Source organism: Cupressus sempervirens, chromosome 11 (genome assembly GCF_028749045.1).
Source record: "Cupressus sempervirens isolate cs-2001-9-10 chromosome 11, ASM2874904v1, whole genome shotgun sequence".
Lineage (NCBI taxonomy): Eukaryota > Viridiplantae > Streptophyta > Pinopsida > Cupressales > Cupressaceae > Cupressus > Cupressus sempervirens.
The window spans coordinates 430304000-430321068 of record NC_143128.1 but is presented as its reverse complement, the minus strand read 5'-3'; the positions used below and the strand labels follow the sequence as shown (position 1 = coordinate 430321068).

Below are 17069 nucleotides of genomic sequence, written 5' to 3'. Positions count from 1 at the left end.
CAATCTATTGAACATAAATATTGTTGCAAATGTTCTTCCTCAATAAAAATCACGCTTTACTTAATGTAGCGACTAAAGAGGTAAGTAAACTTCAGTCAAATGATGTTGAAGATGCTATGTTTAATTCTCTAAGGCTCAAAGTAAGAAATACTAAGACAATATAATTTCTAAACCAACAAAACTATCAAGGAAAGCTGGAAAATACTAGCAAAGTTTTACACGTGCACGAATTTAGATGTAGAACGGTAAATGTGAGATTGAAACTTTCTTACTATTAAATATCTACTGGACTTTCCATTTTGTTAAAACTCGATAGAGCCTTATAATACACTTAAGTTATAGCCATCCAAGAATCCTCAAGAGCATAATAGGTCAATTCTCATTAACATAAAGAAACGTCATCTTCTTGTTATTCTTGTTTAAAGTGTCTCCAAAATTTGCTTTCTGGTAAATCCTAAATCGAGGCTCTCGCTGAATTTGACCCAGAATTATCATGGGCTTCCTGTTCAGAATTGCTAAGAATTGCATCCAACTTCACATTTTCTTCATGCTTACTGTTCATTGATATGTCTTTAGACTCCCCCTTAAGGAGATTAATTAGCTGATCCATTGTTGGCCTTTTCTCAGGAGCATTTTGAGTGCAAGCTATTGCACCATGAATAACTCGCTTTAATTCGTCTAAATTATATCTACCATGCAGCTTTGGATCTGCTAGTTCATAATATCTTCCCTGGCGAACCAAGGAAGATGCCCAATTAGCTAGAGACTTTGTAGCAGATGCCAAGTTCTCTGTGGGTTTCTTTCCACTAACAAGTTCCAGCAACAAGATTCCAAAACTGTACAAGTCACAACTTTTAGAAGCCTTCCCCCACATCGCATACTCAGGTGCAAGATAGCCTAGTGTTCCTTTAACTCGTGTGGTTATATGGGTTGCACCGTCTGGTATAAGTCTAGCAAAACCAAAGTCTGAAACTTGAGCTTGAAAATCTGAGTTTAACAGTATATTGCTTGATTTAACATCTCTGTGAATTATATGAGGTTTGGCATGATTGTGAAGGTACCTGCGAAGGCCATCAAAGTTGGGCATGTTCCATAAATATTCGAGAAATATGCTTATGGGACCTGACCCGGAAATTATAAATATATGCAAGACCGCCAAATTTTAAGTATGAACATCACAAGGTTCCAATCTTCCTAGTAATGAAAGAATTCTAGAATCATGTTCTCCCAAGTTCAGCTTTATGCCTGTGGTCAAAGTAAAATTTCTGACTGCTATCTGTGACTCTTGAGCGCGTTATCTAATAGAAGAGCTTAATTTCATCTAAATTTGCATATCCAAGAGAACTAATTATGAGACTATTTTACTTAAAAGTTTACACAAATGTACTTTAAAAAAAATTGATGAGAACTTACGCTAGGCCTTCTGCAGAACCAATTGCTATATTCATTCTTTTAGGCCAATCAAGAGGGGAGCGTCTGGCATATTCACCATGTAAATGTGCAAACAAACTAGATTTGGACATGTAATCGTAAATGATAAGACGCTCCTGACCCTCAGCACAATATCCCCGCAAGCTCAACAGATTTTTGTGTTTTACTCGACCAAGAATCTCAACTTCGACTGCAAACTCCATTTCAGTTTTCGAAGTCAAAACCTTTAATCGTTTGACAGCAATCTGTAAGAATAATACTTTCAGTTATAATACTGAATAATAAAAACATTTAAAAACTAAAACAAACCATGACAACCTATCTGAAACTACTAATGGTCAAAATGAACACAACTAACTCCAATCCATGGAATATTTTTTAAAACCACAAACAAGGAAACTATTTCATTAAATTCAGCCTAACATTCAACCAAAATATAAATATCAGAGCGAAAAACACACATCAAACTCTAATCCACTTGGGATGAAACTTTCTAGATCCATAACCAAATTCTGACCCTAGTACACTAAAACATAGACTTTCCAAACTGATCTGTAATTAATTTAAAAATCAGTGCATCAACTATGCAGAGTCCTCTACAACTCAGAACTAGTCATGCAAACCAACTCAAAATCAACAGTTGCATTGAATTTAAACACAAGAAACACCACACCAGAAGAGCTGAATCAACATTTCCATCGAAAACATGAGAATCATTGAAATAAAAATAACCAGAGTTAGGAGAACTGGCCTAAGAATAAATAGACAGAACTGTTACTATCCTAGAAAATTAAGTATGACCAGAACATGCCTCTAACCAATTTATCTCTTCTAATAAAACAGATATTTTGATGCTAAGGTCATCTCACATAGACAAGCTAAAAGAGACCACTTTAAAATGGTGGCATAGTACCATAAACACCTTTCAAAGATGGAGTGACTAAACGAGCATCCAAACAATTCACTACATAAACCGTATGTATGGCACCCTCCTCTTTAATGTCTTATTATTTGAAATCATAGCTGAGATGGACAAGAGGTATTTGCTAATAGCTCTTATGCACACAATACCCAGCTATCTCTTCGCTCTATGCTACAGTTCAAGGAAAAAAATGTAAACTCACAAAGTCATCTCTAATAGCATAGTCAAGTGCAGTGCCTTATCGGCTATTTTTCAAGGCTTAGGTGAACCCATGTAAGCAGCTGTTTTTAAGAATTTGAAAGTTAATCTATAGTTGCAGGGGAGGGGTGAAATCATGCAGCCACTGCTTCACCCAAAAAATAGGTTTTTTACCTAGTGTTCGCAAATTATATGCAGGAATGCAAGTATCCTATATGAAATGCAGATCTGACCTGTTTTGGAGGCCTCAGATAAATAGGAAAAAAGCGATTAAATCAGAAGAAACACTAAATCTACTTGCAAATTGATAGGATTGCTGCAAATTAGTGAATACAATAAACTGTAGTACAATGGAAACTAAATCAAAACAATGGTAAATCACAACAATCTTATCATTAATTGCCAGCATTGGCATATTGTTATGGTTAACTTGTTGTGGTGTTGTTCTTGCCATCAAGGTTCAAATCGCATTAGGGACGAGGTCCTCCATATGTGAACTTGCCAATTCATATAGCTCTGGATCAAAGCATTTACCCCTCTTTCAATTAAAAAAGAACAATCTTATCATTGATTATTCAATCTGAATCTGAATCAATAAATAATTAATACACACAAAACGAAAAATGAAACCTAAGCCTAACATCAATCCTTTCAAGTAGCCCTTTTCCAATCAAACTGATGCACAGAACACAAACTCGCTCTTTAAACAGTTGCTTTGACACTAAGATAAATAAATTTGTTTGTTTGTAACAATTAAATAATTGCAATCAACAAATCTGAACTCTACATAGTGCGTAATACTTCCTTGACTTTATGTTCATATAGATACTAGGAAGCTAAGTTACTGGATGCTCTCTCAGAGGCCCTGGATCTGGATCCAGATACATTCAGAGGTAGATTCTGAGTCTAGTGCACAGGGACTGTAATGTCCCTCTCTAAGTTAATAACGCAGAAAGAATTTATTAAATGCTTCTTTGCTCCTTTCTTTGCATTTGATAAATCAATCATATCTATGTTTGTAGATGCTGCTACTGAGTAATTTTATTATAAACATATATTCAAAAAGAAAATGGGAGGCAAAAGACAAAATAAGATGAATCAGGCGGTGACTGGGATGGGTGTAGGCCCGCATTGCCAGCGTGGCCTGGGAAAACAAGAAGGCTTGAGGCGTTATGGGATGGGGGAGTTTGTATAGGAAGAACGCCCAGTCGGAGATAGGGGGAGAATAAGCTATTTTGAGTCGATACTGTCAGGAACTGAAGGTTCAACTCGAAGAACTGAAGTGACCTCTGTGATTAATTGCAGGGCTCGCCAGTCTGATTCCTACGGCATCTTGGTGCCCTGGAAATTCGAGAAAAGGTTAGTGGTTATAGTGTAAGCTTTAAGTACAGGTGGCCCGACTCTTGCTAAGTGCAGAGTCCCGTCAATGTTACTAGTCTATCTTCAGCAAGGGCCAGACTCCGGCTTAGGATGGACATCGTAACCAAGCCAATTTACAGCAGGGTGTCTAAGTGTGACAAGGTTCTCGAGTTGTAGAGTGAAATGGTGATTGGAGTGATACTCAGCAATGCTTTCATATTGTGCAGTCGAATAGATCCTTGTTTACCGCATAGATTAATTAAGAAACACACACAGACAAAGAATACGAACATGAACAGCAACCAGCAGAACTCTTATTATTATTCGCATATGCCCACGGTACATTATTCTTGTATGATATGATATCATGATTACAAAGCTTTCCGAAGGGGTTATAAATACCTTCCGAAGAACTTTCCCAAAGGAGTCCGTCGGCTACATAACAAGACTTTTTCCGAAGGGACCCGTCGGCCAATGCACAATTTCTTTTCTGAAGGGACCCATCGGTCGATACACAATTTCTACCGACGACATCATCCCCCCCAAAAAGAAAAAGTCGTCTCCTGATGACTAGCAAAATTAGGAGACAACCCACAATCGAGAAAAAGAAATACTAGAGAGGAGGAGGTGTCCCAGAAGAGTGTTGTTGACGACGTAACTCATACACCTGGTCAATCCGGATGCGCAGATCTGTCTGATTCTGTGAATTAATTTCTACGGCCCCCTTCAGTAGAAGCGCAACGTCCATAGCCTGCCTCTTGGCCAATTGCAACTCATGCTCTGCCGCATCTTTATCCCGAATAGCCGTGTCCTTCTCCTGTACCACTGCTGCCATATCCTTCAACAGTGTTGCCCGCTCTGCTGCCCATGCTGCCTACTTGTCGGCCAAATCAGTGGCTAACTTTTCTCTTGCCTCTTTTCAATCGCTAGAGATCTCTAAGCTGCAACACTGTCTGCTGCCCTATCCGCCTCCGCGCGCTGCCGCGCATAGTAAACCTCTTTGTACAGTCCCACAATCTCATGTGCCAACTTCATCATCGACGTGTCAGTCGGTCCCAATTCTGGCTCAATGGCCCAATCTGCCAACATCTCCGGTGTCTCAACTGCCGGCCAACCTCTATCCACAAAACAAGTTTGAAATCGCTTAAGACAAATCCCACGAATATACGCTCAGATCAAATGCCACTCCCTTCGCCGAGTGAGCCTGAATCGCCACATCATGCCCCTTCTTCAATGCAGACTTCATAGTCCTGAGGTAGTCCCTGCACCTGTCCTTATCCGACCCGTAATCCTCCTTGGCGAAGTCCTCCAATGACCATTCTGCATCACTATTGTCCTCCTCATCAGCGGGAGCCATGCCCACATCCGGTGCCGCCTCCTCTGCTGTCGACGCAATCACGACATGTGGCATTCCCTCCTCCTGAGACTGAGGCTCTGGTACAAGTGCTACTCTGGAATAGCTGGGGGACTGAATGGACGGGCCACGCCGGTCAGGAACGAGTCGAAACTACTGCCTCAGAAAAACACTGGCTCTATCCATGACCTCTGGTTGTTTGGGTTGCGCTGGGTCTGTACACTCCTGCACTCCTCCATCTGGTACGTTCTCTACTAGAAGTGCTTGAGCTTTTGCTGACTGCGCTATGGTAACAACTACTGCTGGCTGACTTATGGCAGGTGCCACGGGTGTTGCTACCGGAAGTGCTTCAGGGGCTGAAGAAGTCTCTCGGTTGACGGGTGCTGTCAGGTGGGCAAAGCCGACCGCAAATCCTGCCCCTGATCGGACAGGAGAAGGCCGTACCCCGTGTTGCCATGGTGCGGCTAGTGTGACTACCTGGTGGGATCCTTCAGTCATCAATATCGGTCGCCGAGTTTGTCCAAACCTTGGAATGTGAGCCATGTGCAGACCTCGGGGTGTCAACTCGGAAGTCATAGGAACTGTAGTACGCGGAAATAGCAAGGGGGCAGCCGTGACAATCTAAACCTCTTCATCATCCTCACCCTCCCCTTCCTCCATACTGTCCTGCTCAGAAGATGTTTCCTGTCGGCCGCTGTCAATATCACTTGCCATGTCTATCCGGGGCCTCTTTTGACCTGCTGAACCCTTCTGCCCAGAGATTATGTCCAAGTGCTTCCATTGCATGATAGGAGGTTCTCCTGGAACCAGTGGTCCGCGCTTTGCCTCTAACTCCTCCGTTGGAATCATCCGTGCTACAGCATCAAGGAATAGACCAATGGCGTAATGGGGCATATAGAAGGTCTTGTGCTGGAGAGTCATGAATTCATGCATCCGTTCAGCCAGCACAGACGCCCAATCATACACTTTCCCAGTCATTATGCCGTTCATCATGGACACCTGCGGAAATGTGATATCCGATGCCCTAGAGGATCCCGTGAGCCTGCTTTTGACCAAGTCCATCAGACACCGCCATGGCCCTTCCAAAATGTCGGTTTTCTTTAAACCCCTTCCCTTTGATGTCTCAGCTAATGCCGCCTGTTCTGCTTCAGTCAAATCTCCATATACTAATTTGATTAAAAATACCTTTCCATCCTTTGGAATTTTCTTTGGCTGAATCTTTCTGCCCTGCTGCCCTGGAATGCCAAAAACCCATGTGAAATCTGCTGCTTTGAATGATACCACTAAGTTTCATCCCAGATACTGAAATGTGCTCCTGCGAGAAGCTCTGCCATATGTCTCAATCATGGTACGCAAATACCCTTCATAATCTCGAATGCAAAAAAACGGCATCTAAATGGCCCATTCAACCTGTGCTCTTCTGATGCTTGCTTTAATTGGATGGTCATCAGGGGTTTCTTGCCACCATTTCCGACAATCCGTTCCATTTAATCCCTCAAATTGGATAGTCTGTGGTGTAACTTCAGCTGCTGCAGGTGCTGTAGTCTTACGCTTCTCCTTGCTGCTACTTGAGCCTTCATTCCGATTACCTGTACCTGTCATGCTCCTTCCTCCCACAACTTTAGACTGTGCTAATTGTTTTTTCCACTGCCGTTTACCTGCAGATTCCATTAATTATCCCTTTGTCTTTTCCTAACGGTCTCCCAAATCTGTACAGTGAAGAACTCTTCCAAATCCGTACGGTGAATTGCAACCTTTGGAATGAGAAATCCGTACGCTAGAAAAGTTGGAAGGAAAATCAAATTAAAAAAAACCTTACCATCAAAAGACCACAATTCCGTACCACAGTTTGCCTTCCCCAAATCTGTACGGTGGTATTTTCAATGCATCATGGTATACCGCCTTGCTTACTGGTGGACTCCGTACCTTAACCTGGAAGACCTTGCATTCAATAATCCGTACCCTACTCTTCAGAAGGAAACCATATGCTTGAAATGCTGGAAGCCTTCAATATGGTTGGTGTTTTAACAAGCCGTACAGTGCCCTGCAAGGTGCATATGGTAACTTGACCCTTCTGTGAAGAAATCCATATGGCTTCCAACTTGACACAATCTGGATTCCAATCTTCTTGAAAAAGCCGTACTGCAATATCCCACCCAGTCTTGAAAAATCCATACAATGAAAATTAACAAATTTTGGCTCCAGAAACCGTACGTTAATCTTCTGAGGCACAGGAAAACCGTACAGCAACTTTGAAGGTGGAAACCATACATTGCCTTAAAACCGTACTTCAAATTTGAAACCCGTACCTTGTCTTAAAAAAACCATACTACAAAAATCGTACACCATTCTTCAAATGCGAACTGGAAACCGTACACCCTTCAGATATTAAAAACTGTACGGTATTCCTCCTTTACTGTGAAATCCGTACGGTGGTGCTCCTTCCTGCATATACTGAATACCGTACGGTACTCTCCCCTATAAACCGTACGGAACTCTATTCTTTAAAAACCGTATGCCATTTTCCATCTTCAGAGAGATCCGTACGCCGTACGGTGTTCCTTCATTGTGAAATCCGTACAGCTTGAGGAAGCCGTACGGTGCCCATATTTGACTTGTGAAATTCGTACGGTGCTAAACTGTATGGTACTCCGTTTTTTTTTTTTTTAACAAAAAATAGCAATCAGTTTTCCCTACGACCGTCGTCATCGTCGATCTGTAGTGACGAAGGGGTCTCCCAAAGGCCATTTTCTGACACAGAAGTCTTCCGCTCATGATATATCTTCAACTTCGACCCATTCACCGCTTGAGGCACTTCATGTCCATCCAAAGTCCATAATTTGATTGCTCCATTGTCCCCTACTTCCCGAATTTGATACGGCCCGACCCACTTAACCTTGGACTTGCCCGGTTTGATCTCATTCCAGCCGTCGTACTTTAATACCCATTGTCCCGGGCTGAAAACTGTTTAGCTTCAAGTGCTTATCGTGCCATGCCTTCCGCCTATTTTGCGTTACTTCAGTTGCCCACTGTGCTAATAATCGCTTCTCCTCTAACCTGTTCAATTTATACAGCCGCTCCCTTAAGCTTTCCATGTCGCCCAACTTGTTTTCTAGTGCTATCCGCAAGCTTGATATCATAAATTCCGCTGGTACTACGGCCTCCTGTCCAAACATTAGTTGAAACGGCGTGTGTCCTGTTGTAACTTTGTACGCCGTGCGGTAAGCCCACAGAGCAGAAGGTAATTTCTCCTCCCAATCCTCCCCTTCGACGGCGCAGGATTTGTATATAATTGATACCAGGATTTTGTTGGTAGCTTCGGCCTGTCCATTTGCCCTTGGGTAGTACGGACTTGACAGCGAATGGTAAATTTTGAACTCCGTGGTGAGCAGTCGGATCACATGGTTTACAAAATGTCCTCCTCTATCGCTTGTTAATTGTAATGGAATGTCGTACCTGGTAATAATTTGCTCATAAATAAACTGTGTTGTACTTACCGCTGAGTTGTCTGGTAGTGCACGTGCCTCCACCCATTTAGTCAAGTACTCCGTAGCAACCACAATGTAACGGCATCTTCTGGTTCGGCTCGTCTTCAGGGGTCCTATGAAATCCAAACCCCATCGTTCAAAAAGCTCCTGAGCATGAGAAGGATTCAGAGGCATGAAATCTCTTTTCAAGGGTTTTCCAGCTCGCTGACATGTATCGCATGCAACAACCCATTCCCTGGCGTCATTGTATACTGTTGGCCACCATAATCCTGCTAGAAGTATTTTTCGTGCAATTGTGTTTGGCCCCATGTGTCCTCCTGCCGGTCTCGTGCGCTTCCTTCAGTACTCGTGGAATTTCTTCCTTCAGGACACCGCCTCAGGATCTGATCGGGTCCCATTTTATACAACAATCCATTAATCAGCTGGAATGTTCCACTCCGTATCACCAACTTCTGTTTTTCATTTGGTGGCATGGTATTTGGAAATTGTCCTGTTGACAAGTATTCGCCAATGCTTGTATACCATTCTGGTAGTGCAGCAATCTGAAACAATTGTGCGTCAGGAAAGTCATCATTTACACCGTCTGCTGGTTCTCCTGTTCTGATACATGATAAATGATCCGCGCTTACATGTTTCTTTCCTGGCCGTACAATAATCTTGAAAGTAAACTCCTGCAACAGGAGTAACCATCGGCTGATTCTTCCTTGAATGACTGGTTTGTTGATCATATACAATAGGGCCTGATGATCAACATAGAACACAAATGGAGTGGCCAAAAAGTAATGTCGGAATTTCTGCACATCATAGATTAATTAAGAAATGCACACAGACAAAGAATACGAACATGAACAGCAACCAGCAGAACTCTTATTATTATTCGCATATGCCCACGGTACATTATTCTTGTATGATATGATATCATGATTACAAAGCTTTTCGAAGGGGTTATAAATACCTTCCGAAGAACTTTCTCGAAGGAGTCCGTCGGCCAAATACATTATGCCTGCTACAAACTATTTACCCATCGGCTACATAACAAGACTTTTTCCGAAGGGACCCGTCGGCCGATGCACAATTTCTTTTCCAAAGGGACCCATCAGTCGATACACAATTTCTACCGACGACATCATCCCCCCCAAAAAGGAAAAGTCGTCTCCTGATGACTAGCAAAATTAGGAGACAACCCACAATCGAGAAAAAGAAATATTAGAGAGAAGGAGGTGTCCCAGAAGAGTGTTGTTGACGATGTAACTCATACACCTGGTCAGTCTGGATGCGCAAATCTGTCTGAATCTGTGAATTAACTTCTACGGCCTCCTTCAGTAGAAGCGTAGCGTCCATAGCCTGCCTCTTGGCCAACAACAACTCATGCTCTGCCGCATCTTTATCCCGGATAGCCACGTCCTTCTCCTGTACCATTGCTGCCATATCCTTCAATAGTGTTTCTCGCTCTGTTGCCCATGCTGCCTACTTGTCAGCCAAATCAGTGGCTAACTTTTCTCTTGCCTCTTTTTCAACTGCTAGAGATCTTTGAGCTACAACACTGTCTGCTGCCCTATCCGCCTCCGCGCGCTGCCGCGCATATTAAACCTCTTTGTACAGTCCCACAATCTCATGTGCCAACTTCATCATCGAAGTGTCAGTCGGTCCCAATTTTGGCTCAGTGGCCCAATCTGCCAACATCTCTGGTGTCTCAACTGCCGGCCAACCTCTATTCACAAAACAAGTTTGAAATCACTTAGGACAAATCCCACGAATATACGCTCAGATCAAATGCCACTCCCTTCGCCGAGTGAGCCTGAATCGCCACATCATGCCCCTTCTTCAATGCAGATTTCATAGTCCTGAGGTAGTCCCTGCACATGTCCTCATCCGACCCGTAATCCTCCTTGGCGAAGTCCTCCAATGACCATTCTGCATCACTATTGTCCTCCTCATCAGCGGGAGCCATGCCCACATCCGGTGCCGCCTCCTCTGCTGTCGACGCAATCACGGCATGTGGCATTCCCTCCTGAGACTGAGGCTCTGGTACAGGTGCTACTCCGGAATAGCTGGGGGACTGAATGGACGGGCCACGCCAGTCAGGAACGAGTCGGAACTGCTGCCTCAGAAAAACACTGGCTCTATCCATGACCTCTGGTTGTTCAGGCTGCGCTGGGTCTGTTCACTCCTGCACTCCTCCATCTGGTACGTTCTCTACTGGAAGTAATGTCGGAATTTCTGCACAGCATAGACCATCCCCAATGCTTCCCGTTCAGTTGTACTATAATTTTGTTCATCTTTTGATAGCGAACGACTGGCGAAGTAGATCGGATGATCCAACCTGTGGCTTCCCATCTGCGCGAGAGTTGCTCCGATCACATAGTTCGATGCATCCACATGGACATGAAACTCCTTCCAATCCGAGTATGCCAAAATAGGTGTTGTAGCTAGTCGTACCTTGAGTCCTTCGAATGCTTCATCCTGTTCCTTGTCCCATCGGAACGATTCTGTCTTGGATGTTAACCTATCCAACGGATATGCTATCTTGGCAAAATTTTTGATGAAACGCCTGTAATACCCTATATGCCCAAGGAAAGATTTTACCTCTATTACATTGGTGGACGGCTGCATCTCTAATATGACCCGTACTTTGTCTGAATCTGTCTTCAGTCCCTGCTTACAGATTGTGTCCGAGCAACCTTCCGTGTGGGACCATAAATCTGCACTTCTTCGGGTTCAGGGCCAAACGCGCACGGCGACACCTTTCCATACACTCGCCTAAGGCTACCAGATGTTTGTCCTCCGCACTGAATACTGACCAATCATCCAAAAATGCCTTGAAGTTTCTGAGGGACATCTTGTCAAAAATGTGTAGTATGATCCGCTGAAATGTCGCAGGCGCATTGCACAGACCGAACAGCATCCGATTATAGGCATAGACTCCATCTTCTATGACAAATGTCGTCTTCAGTTTATCCTCCTCTACGATCGAGATCTGATTGTAGCCAGAAAAACCATCCATAAATGAGTAAGATCTCATGTCCCGCTACCTCCTCCAGGATGCTATCCGTGAATGGGATCGAGAACGGATCCTTGATGGTGACTGCATTCAGGCATTGGAAATCAACACATTCGGATCTGAATGGAGTCCTTCAGGGAGATCACGATCGGGGATACCCATTCACTAGTCTGCACCTTGAAAATAATTTCGGCTTCTAGCATCCGATTGATTTCTTCCGTAACCTGGGCCGCATAATTTTTGTTCATTCTGTAGGGCCTCTTCTATACGGGTATTGCTCCTTCGATCAATGGAATGTGATGCACACACAATTCAGGTGGTACGCCCTTCAAGTCCTTGTATGTCCATGCAAAGACATCCTTATACTCTAAAAATATCTTGAATGCTGATGTCTTTAGTACTGGGTCCCAATTGTCTCCTACCAGTATGTTTCATGGTTCTGCTTCGTCTCCCAAATTCATGGTCTGCAACGCGACTTCATTGTATTTGATGGGCTCTTCTTTAGTGAACTGATGTGCCGGGGTCACATCGAGTGACGCATCCTCTTCCTTTATTTCAGTGAACTCCTTTGGAAATGCATCGGTATTGTTTTCTTCTATTGTTAGTACGTTGCAAGTTGGAAACAATTCATAATCCTCTCTCTGCCAATGGTAAAGACCATTTACTGAATCCAAATCGTCATCTCCTTCCAGTCGTAAAACTCCCTCCTGATCTGGTTCCATAGTTTGCCCTTTTTCATCCTCTTCTCCCTCAGAATTTGACGATAGGGCTTCTTCCCCGACCATCTGAGTGTGTAGATCGATGACATACTTCCGGCCTTTGCTTTCGAGGGATAACGTATTTTTCTTCCAATCGTGCTTTGCTTTTGCTTGTATCAGCCACCCCCGACCCAGAATAACATCATACCCTTTTCGCCTGAGAGGAATCACAACGAAGTCCAACAGGAATGGTTGTGTTCCAATTGTCACTGGTTGCGCTGTGAGTATTCCCAATGGCTTGATTCCGTGTTGATCGGCTGTTAACAGCTGGAAGGTAGGTGGCCATAATGTCGGCCGTCCCAACTTTTTCCAAGTATCCTTTGGTAGCACATTGACACCGGATCCTCCGTCGACGATCGTATCCGTTAGCACAATCCCGAGAATGCCCATTTCAACAACCGCCGAATAGTGTCTAGATGAGAGAGCTAACAACATCGGATCTTTTGCACTTGTACCCCCCTGTTGCTCGTTGTCTTTCTCTACGGGTTGCTTAGCGCTGGGGACTATATTTGTGAGGGTCGTACGGAGTTGAGGCATAGTTAGCAACAGATCATTTATCTTGATGGGTATCTCAGCTTGCAATATTTACCGTAAAATGTTCTGTTCTGCACAGTTCCGGACTGAGGTACTTGGCAGGTCCTTCAGGTGTGTTGTTTCTGCCTGTGTTACTTTCTGGATCTCTGCCCTTGCTTCTTCCAGTCTCTTCTTTTCGTCTGCTGGGTCAGGGTATAGCTTCGCCTGCTTCCGAGTGATTGCTAGAACTTCTTCCTCGTCTGTCCCTACGGTAATCAAGTTTACTCCGGACTTCAGGCACTTAGTATCATCATGATCGCCAGGTCCACACCATCGGCATAGCAACTTCGGTGTGTTCGTTGTTGTGCACTCTTGGGCGAAGTGACCCCACAAATTGCATGCGCGGCATTGAACAATTGGCCGACCATTCGCATCGTACTGGATTCGACTCCTTCCTCCAGTGTTGCTGTTGCCACCATTGTTGTTATTGTTGTTGTTTGGACCGCGCCGGTTGTTTCTGTATCCACCTGATGTGGCACCTTCTGTACTGGTGTTCCCGTTCCCTCCTGACGGGGATGCCTCCTGTGACAGGAACACTTGCTGCGGTGTCCTTGTTTTTAAATTGAAAGGGCATTCCTTTACCGAGTGTCCCAGGATCTGGCAAATTTCACAAAATTGATCTTTCGGGCAGGATCCCTTAGTATGGCCTTCTTTCTTACATTCCGTGCACCATAGGTCCATTGCCCTTAGTTTCCTTGTTCATGTTTTTGAATTCCTTCATCATCCACATCATGTCCTTCTGGAGGGCACGGATCACCTTGTTGCTTGCTTCGTCATCGCAACTATCATCTCCTGAGGATGCATCGTCATCTGAATCGGACGAGCTGTTCTTCTTCTTCTTCTTTGTCTTCTGGTCACTTTCGAGGTTCATTGCCCGATTGTACGCTTCACTGTAGTGGATGGTGGCACGATCATCATCTTTTTCCGCAGCTTCGGGTGAAGGCCTTCAATGAACCATCTTTTCTGGAGTCCATCTGCCGGCTTATTCTCCATTTTACTGATTAAGTCCTTCAATCTCCTGGCGAAGACCCATACGGTTTCATTCTTCTTTTGCTTGGTATTGAATATCTCCGCTACAATTTCATTATCATCACGCAAAAGTTGAAATTCTGCAATGAACTCCTTAATGTTATCCCAACTATTTAATTTTTGTGGATCAGCATCAGTGAACCAATCAATCGCAACACCCCGTAGGGTAGCGGGAAATTGTCGGATCCATTCGTTTGTATCTGTTATGCTATTTGCCCTCCAGATCGTTTCACATGTTTTACAATGTCGAATGCGATCAGCTGCTTCATCACCATCAAATTTAGGCAACTTTTCCTTCGGACCTGCCATTATCACTATATGTTGAGTTTTGTTGTGTACCTGTGCTGTTTTGCACTCCTGCGTTGTTTTGAACACCCGCGTTGTTCTAAGCTCCCGCGCTGTTTTGAACACCCGTGCTGTTTTGCACACCCGCGCTGTTCTGGATACCCGCGCTGTTCTGCACACCCACGTTGTTCTCTACACCCACGTTGTTTTCTGCTTCCGCACTGTTTTCAGTACCCGCGTTGTTTTCTGCTTCCGCGCTGTTTTCAACACCCGCGCTGTTTGGTGAAGAAGAGGGTTCGTTAACCGAAGCTGTTCGTTTCGGAAGTATATCTCGGACGCAGAGGTCACTCCACGCTCGTGCTCCGTCGGCACTCCGGGCCGTGCGAGTCGATCTCCTTCCGTCAGGATTCTCTTCCCGTGGCGTATGCAGGTTCAGAAACTCCTCCCTCGCTTCTTCCACCAACTCAAGCCGTTGTCGAGTCTCCTTCAACAATCCTTTGGCACTCCTGTTCTCGTCGGCAATCTTCTGGAATCTCCTTCGGCGTTCTGTCTGCTGAGCCAAAATTAAATTTTCCTGCGCAACGCGTATGTCATCTTTTTCCTTCAGCTTATTCTTATCTTTGTTCAACTGATTTGGCATTTAATTCATATCCCCCTGCCTGCGTACCAGGTCCATCGGGCAACGATGCCAAATGTTACCGCATAGATTAATTAAGAAACGCACACAAACAAAGAATACGAACATGAACAGCAACCAGCAGAACTCTTACTATTATTCGCATATGCCCACGGTACATTATTCTTGTATGATATGATATCATGATTACAAAGCTTTCCGAAGGGGTTATAAATACCTTCCGCAGAACTTTCCTGAAGGAGTCTGTCGGCCAGATACATTATGCCTGCTACAAACTATTTACCCGTCAGCTACATAACAAGACTTTTTTCAGGGACCCGTCGGCCGATGCACAATTTCTTTTCCGAAGGGACCCATTGGTCGATACACAATTTCTACTGACGACAATCCTTGGTAGGAGGTGGTATAGCCTTGTTAAGTTGAAACAAGAAAGTGGAGAAGTGTTGAAGCTGTGATAGACTTTTTGGGAATTAGCGGACTAGCAGACTTGCTAGGCAATATGCTACGCGACTTTCTGTGTATGAGCCTTATCATGACTGGAGTGATGGCAACACATGGTTGATACTGGCACACTGCGGAGAGCATGTTGGAGATCTTACTGGTTGTGCTTCCTCACGGTGATTGGTGCTCGATCCAACTCATGGGATTATAGTTACAACCCACCCAATCAACATTGCCACTGAAGAAATCTTGAGAGGTCCATGGGTGTGTGAGGTCACAGCTAGCTTGGAAAAGAAGCCACTGTAACTTGGTATTTATTCTATCTCTCTGGCATAGCCTATTGTAATTGTTCGATTTCCTTACTTGTAAGGGCTGTTAGAGGAAAGACACACAGACTTGTTCATGAATGACTATTACTCTTTGAAACCAGTTTTTGTATTGCAATCATTTACTGTTATGCTTGTTCAATAAATAAACAATTGGTGCCCAGCATCTGATTATGAATTTATAAGGTCTCAATGGAAGCAGTTAGCCAACCAGGGTAGTTTATTATAGAGATGCTCATAGGGAGTGTTACAGCTCCCTGTGAATGTGCGTGGATGCACATCCAAGCACATCCACAGGGAGCTGTAACGCTCCCTGTGAGCATCACAATGTAATATCTCAATTTCTATCAATCCAAAATCTATATCCCACTGATCACATGGCTTACTTTGCAGAATCAAATAAAGCTTCCAATAATCACTTTTCTAATCCAATGATTCATCCATTTGCAAATATTAAATTTCTATAGTTAAATTACAGAAAACAAATGGCATGGAAAACCAGTACTGTTAGCAAGCAACCTGAGATAATCGATATATTAAGTATAATGCTTTGACACCCGCAAATGACCAGTGCACAATAATAACTACTTGGCGGATTGCAAAGGCACGAGTTCCGGATTTTAATCGGCTGGGTATGAGGACATCGCGCACTATATTTCTATACATGCTTCTTCCCATAAAGTTTTACTCTAAATCATATGCAAGTGATGCATATCGTGCCTCTCACATATCTCTATTCGAACCCTGCTTTCATTGTTACTGACATGATTTCTTTCAATGTATATTTCCGGCAACATACTGCAATCTTGGGTGTAGTTTTAATTGATATTGTTTTTATACGATACAATTTGTTGCTTGTCGAGCTTCACCATATGAAATGTAAATCCATTGTTTCCAACCTTAATTTGATGGCACTGATTGATGACATGGAAAGTTTCCCTCTGATGGTTTGTTGTTGATGTTAGGTATAAATTTTGGAGTATTTGCTTAGCTCCAACACATCCCGTGATTCACAACTCTCCTAGGTGAATCGGGAAACATTTATTCCAGTTTGACTTCTTCTGCCATAAAATTCAAAAGCATACGCATAGGTATTGTAGTTGCCTTTGTGCTATGTATCCATTCCGTCATCTTCTGTGACATTCAACACTGCTCAATAAGGATATTTCATTTGATGATGCTTGTCAACATACTCCATATTGTGTGGCATGAATTTGACATATCACAGACTGACTCATTTTGTATGCTAATGTTCCCTTTCTACACC

The 17069-nt window shown here is 43.6% G+C and overlaps 1 protein-coding gene across 1 annotated transcript in view; it reads right to left on the bottom strand.

Moving 5' to 3' along the window:
- Positions 1 to 230: 230 nt before the first annotated feature.
- The window catches only part of LOC149530270 (PTI1-like tyrosine-protein kinase At3g15890), a 143605-nt gene continuing 126766 nt past the window's right edge, over positions 231 to 17069 (bottom strand). Inside the window, exons 3-4 of the mRNA XM_089810267.1 lie at positions 1414 to 1676; positions 231 to 1061 (exon numbers count right to left, since the gene is read on the bottom strand). Coding sequence (XP_089666393.1) covers positions 455 to 1061; positions 1414 to 1676 — 870 coding nt within the window. The 3' untranslated portion in view covers positions 231 to 454. The remainder of the gene's footprint in view (positions 1062 to 1413; positions 1677 to 17069) is intronic.